At 46.3% G+C, this 5,773-nt stretch overlaps 1 protein-coding gene across 1 annotated transcript; it reads left to right on the top strand.

Moving 5' to 3' along the window:
• Nucleotides 1-846: 846 nt before the first annotated feature.
• LOC136151749 (ribosomal protein eL22-like) lies at nt 847-1,567 on the top strand. Its single transcript, XM_065913127.1, has one exon. The coding sequence runs from the start codon at nt 919-921 to the stop codon at nt 1,285-1,287; it is 369 nt and encodes a 122-aa protein (XP_065769199.1). The 5' UTR covers nt 847-918; the 3' UTR covers nt 1,288-1,567.
• Nucleotides 1,568-5,773: the final 4,206 nt, after the last annotated feature.

The following is a 5,773-nucleotide window of genomic DNA, read 5'->3' on the forward strand; positions in this document are numbered from 1 at the left end:
ATCTAATTAAAACACACTTGCAGAAAAGTGCACAAATCCCATTCCTAGCTTGATCACTTTTTTTTTTCACATGCAGCTTATGAGTTTTACATGCAACTAATAATCCAGCTCAAGAAACAGAGCACTGCCAGCTTCCCACAGCCCCTGCCCACAGCCCCTCCAGTTGCTGCCCCACTGAAGGCAGGCACTCTTTCGCCTTCTATTTCTGACAGTTAGTGTTACTTGACTTTGAAATTTATATAAATGGAATCACTTCATATGTACTTGGTTGTGTGTGATCTTGTTTGCTCAACACTGTGAAATTCACACGCTGTGAATTCATCATGTTGCGTGTTTGTGGTTCTTTCATGCCTGTTACTGCGTGCTGTCCCATAGTATGAATATACAGCTTCTCATCCATTCCACTGATAATCATTGTGTCGTTTCCAGTTTAGCCCCTAAATGTTCTTATCTGTGGCCTATGGTGTACATGCATACACGTTTTTGTCATGTGCCTAGGAGAAGAATTACTGTGTCATAGGGTAGACACTGCCCATCGTCCAAAGTGACTATTCATTTCTGCTCTCAGCATCAGTGAGTGAGAATTTCAGTTTCTCCGCATCGTCACCACCAGTAGTGTCAGTGTTGTTCATATCACCGTTCTGGTAATCCGAAGGGTCTTTCTAAACCATAGAAGCTTTGATCATCTTCCTGTTTCCAGTTTTTAGAGATGTCCCCAACATTTTATAGTGAAAACTGTCAAACATACACAGAAAAGCTGAAGAAATTATACAGGGAGCACCCATGTGACACAATCAACATTTTATAACAATCGTTTTTTCCACATGTCTAAGCATTCATCAACTGCCTTGTTTTTTACTTGCCATCTTCCTTTAAGAAGGTAAAACTTGCTCTCTCATTGCGCGGCAAGCCTTCAAGATGGCGCTGAAGAAAGACAGGAAGCCTAAGAAGTCAACCTGGAAGTTTAATTTGGATCTTACTCATCCAGTAGAAGATGGAATTTTTGATTCTGGAAATTTTGAACAGTTTCTGCAGGAGAAGGTTAAAGTGAATGGAAAAACTGGAAATCTTGGGAATGTCGTTCACATTGAACTCTTCAAGAATAAAATCATAGTCGTTTCTGAAAAACAGTTCTCTAAAAGGTATTTGAAGTACCTTACCAAGAAATACCTTAAAAAGAACAATCTTCGTGATTGGCTTTGTGTGGTTGCATCTGACAAGGAGATTTATGAGCTTCGTTACTTCCAGATTAGTCAAGATGAAGATGAATCTGAGTCTGAGAACTAGATGATGCCATCCTTTATAGGGCTTTGCTTGCTAATAAAACACATTAAGTATATGAAGGAAAGAAACATATTGAAATGGACCTTTAGCTTATCAGTGAATAAAAAACATTACTCTGTATGTTAAACATTCATCTTTTATTTAAGTGTATGCTGTTTATATCGTGCTGGCTTTCCTTTAGTACTTTTTTATATTTTTATTGGAGTGTAGTTGATTTACAATGTTGTGTTAGTTTCAGGTACATAGCAAAGTGAATGTGTAAATAAGCTGTTGTCCACCCACCCCTCCCCAAATACTTTGTATAAACAGTATTTAAATAGCTTATAGCTAGTGGAATTTCAGGTTTTCTGTAATGTACTGATTTTACAGATGTCTTCAAGTTAAAAGTATATAGCAAAAACACAATTTGGGGTGTAACTATATAATAAAATATTTAGATTTGGAAAAAAAAAAAGGTAAAACTTATCACCACACTGACCCATTTTAAGCATACATTCAATGATTTAAGTAAATTTACATAGTTTTACAATCATCAGCACCATCCAATTGTAGAACACTTCTGTCACCCGGCAAAGTTCCCTGTGCTGTTTGTTTCAGCAACTTCCTATGACACCACCCAGCCTCAGGCAACTGCTGATCCATCTGTTTTCTCTCTATGTAGTTTTACCTTTCCCAGAAGTTTTATATAAAGGGAATTATCTCGTTAGCAGGCAGCCTTTTCTGTCCAATTTCTTTCATGTGGTGCTATGCCTCTGAGATTCACCTATGTTGTAGCATGGACCGATACTAGCTCCTTTTCCTGGCTGAGTAGTATTCCAGCATATGGCTCTACCATAGTTGGCTTATCCAGTCTTCAGTTAATTGTCCCAGCAGACTTTTGATGACAGGACCACAGCCTGTCATAAAAAGAGCTTGCTCATTTATAGAGGGGTCTATGCCTGGGAAAAAGAAAAGGTAGAGAGAGGTAGACAAAGGGAGTTAGAGAGACAGCATTTTGTTCCCTCTGTATCCTCTCTCTCCAGATGGGTGTGGGGCCTCCTCCCTTTGGGGAGCCTCCCCCGCTGCCCTGTTGGCTATCCTGCTCTCCGGATTGCCGCACACCTGGCCAGCCACACTTTTCTGGCACTTACAGCTCTCTGTCCGGGGTTCCACAATGAACTCAGCACAACCTGGCACATGGTTTACACACAGGGGTCCACTTGATGGACTCTCTGAGGGCAGAAGTCATGACTTCTGTGTCCCTTCACTGTAGATCCAAGGCTGGGTACAGTGCTGGGCACACGGGGACGGAGAAGGGGGGGACAGTGACACTGCAGGGGACCAGGGGCCTTATACAGTTCGGGGGCCTGAGCACCCTGAACTCAGGTCCTCTGGTTGAGGTCCCTCCTAGGGAAATGGCCCTGGGCTGGGTCCAGGGAATTGCCAGACCTTGGTGCCAAACCACAGCTGGGAATGCCAGCATCGCTAATGAGTTCAGGATAAGCCTGGGGAAGAAGGAAATCTCCTGCCAATGGAGGCAACTGCTGGAAGCTGCTGGGACCCCCAGTCGGCAAGGGGCCGGAGGAGCAGCTGCCAGGCAGGCTACCCCTTTACCACTTCCCTCTTGGCCCCTTAATTCCCAAGATTTCTGGTGTCTCACCAGACCGAGGCTGCCCTCCCTGCATGCTTCCAGGAGGGCTGAAGGGCTGGGCTCCCAGGCCTGTGCAATCCGTGATGCCCTCCTGTCTTTTCCATGTTAAGATGACTTCCTCAGACCTGGATGTGCCTTAATGGCTCCTATCGGCCGTGCGTGCTGTGGTTGAAGGTCTCCGTTCTCAAATGTGATGGTTTGAAAACCTGGGTGATGCACACTGAAGTGTAGAAGTCGGAGTCTTTGATTCAGCACATGTGAGGTGGAACCCGAGTATTTGGCACATCCAGTGAGTTCCTCAGTGAGGCTCATGCTGCTGGCCGGGGCTGGGTACCACTGTCTGAGAACCACTGCTTTAAGGCTTTGGTCTGTCCTCTGCCGTCTCTCAGTGTGAACCCTCCTCCCGCCTAGTAGGAGGTGGGGGAGGGCAGGGGAGAGGTGCCTGCTGCCTTCTCTGCACAAGTCCCGAGGACCATTCAGATCCTAGTGACTGTGACAGTGACAGAAGTTCACACTCCAACTGCCTTTGGCCAAAGGGCATGGCAAGACTTACACGGGGAAGAGGAGATGCAGCGTCTTGTCTCCAACGTATCATAAAGAGAAGATAAAAACAGATCAAAGCTGGAGAGTGTCTGTGTATAAAAATAAGTAAGCGGTTTCATGAAAGAAATGATCAGAACTCGCTGTCCTGTTTTAACTGCACTTAATTTTGATTTTGGAAGTGACCCATGTAAAAAAGAGTCTTAAAATTATACGGGTCAGACAAGATAGTGAGTGCAGTTTTTCTGCCAGTGTTCTAGAATGACTCTTCAGATTCAGCTCTTGCTTAATCCTGCAGGGCAGCTGGCCTTGGGAAAAGGTCCTTGAGGGTTCTTCAATACATTTAACCCTCAAACCAATCTTATGAGGCCTGATAGGAGGATGTTCTCATTCCCATTTTACAGATGAAGAAACCAAGGCATAGTAGTTAAATGGTACATTCAGGATTCCAACACAAGTTTTTTTTCTTTTTTTTAACTCCAATTCAGACTTTGCCTTCCAAAGTGAGCTTTTTTCTTTTCTTACACTGCAGGTGAATATTAAGATTCTCCAGAATAGCGACTTCCCTGGTGGTCCAGTGGTTAAGAATCCGCCTGCCAATGCAGGGGACGTGGATTCGATCCCCGGTCCAGGAAGATTCCACATGCCCTGTGGCAACTAAGCCCATGAGCCACAGCTCCTGAGCCAACCTGCCTAGAGCCTGTGCTCCGCCACCGGAGAAGCCACCTCAACGAAAAGCTCTTGAACCACGACTAGGGAGTAGCTCCCACTTTCTGCAACTAGAGAAAGCCCACTTGCCACAACGAAGACTCAGTGCAGTCAAAAATGAAATAAATTAATTTTAAAAAATTTCTCCGGAATAATTTCCACCCATCAGACTAGATGAAGGCTCAGGCAAGCTCTTGGGCTATTACTCAGAGGTATGAACTCCCTCAACCCCAGCTGGCTCTGCAAGGGGGAATTCAGCATATCTGCTGTCAGAAATGACACATTTGGAACCAGATTCCTCTGTAGGTTTATCTGAGCTTAAGACAGGGAAGATTGATCAGGGAGGCTGATCCACTGCGATCACTTTTCATTGTTCTTCCGCACCTGGACTTTATGTGTTTAAACAAGCCAGGTAGATGGCTTTGCGCTGGCTCCCAGGGATTAGAGACACGGCTGCATCCTGCTGCCCACCCCCCACCCCGTCCGCCCCACCTCAGCCCACTGTGGGACAGTTGGTTTTTAAGAAAGGAAGTGTCCACATCTCCTGAGGATTTGTGGACAGCCATTTGAACTGTGGTGTTGGAGAAGACTCTTGAGAGCCCCCTGGACTGCAAGGAGATCCAACCAGTCCATCCTAAAGGAAACCAGTCCTGAATATTCATTGGAAGCACTGATGCTGAAGCTGAAACTCCAGTACTTTGGCCAACTGATGCAAAGAACTGACTCATTTGAAAAGACCCTGCTGCTGGGAAAGAGTGAAGGCGGGAGGAAAAGGGGGTAACAGAGGATGAGATGATTGGATGGCATCACCGACTCAATGGACATGAGTTTGAGCAAGCTCTGGGGGTTGGGATGGACAGGGAAGCCTGGTTTGCTGTAGTCCATGGGGTCACAAAGAGTCGGACATGACTGAGCAACTGAACTGAGCAGAATATAAAGAGATCCTGCTGGAAGGGACAGCAATTATAGCAGACAGAATGCTGTTGTCTCCTGGAACAGTTGCTGGTCTGGATATCATTCCGGGCATAGTTCATCACTCAGTAAAGAATGTAGACAAGGGGTAAGATTGATTATGGATTAGATTGTGACCTTTGGGTTGAGGTGGGGGAGTGCTGCTGGAGGTAGGCGTGAGGATGAAGATGGAAGAGGGACGTGGGGGGTGATGGGGTTTTGATGGCTGGAGATGACAGAGGGTGGAAACAGCCCAGGTAGGGGACCGATGGTGCAGGAGATGGGATGTCAGAGGAAGAATGGTTGTTGCGATGATGGGCTAAGTAGCTCAGAGAACTAGCTGAAAGGTCCAAAGCCAGGGGTGAAAACTTGATCGTGGCTTGGGGTGACTGGGGAGGGGGCCGGTTGCCTAGGGGAGGCACTGCTTTGTGGTTGTCCACGCCTGATCCCAGAGGCACCAGCTGGAATGATACCCAGACCAACCATGTTCCAGGAGACAACAGCACTCTGTCCGCTTCTTGACTGGTGTCCCTTCCAGCAGGGTGTGTTCACAGGGCCATCTACAGAAACCCTCAGGGTACTGACCAAACCTGTTTCAATAGCCCAGCCGGGAGGTCCTTCCTGGCTGAGATTTAGTCAACCTGTTTCCCTAGGAGGCCT

This window comes from Muntiacus reevesi, chromosome 20, assembly GCF_963930625.1.
Source record: "Muntiacus reevesi chromosome 20, mMunRee1.1, whole genome shotgun sequence".
Classification (NCBI taxonomy): Eukaryota; Metazoa; Chordata; class Mammalia; order Artiodactyla; family Cervidae; genus Muntiacus; species Muntiacus reevesi.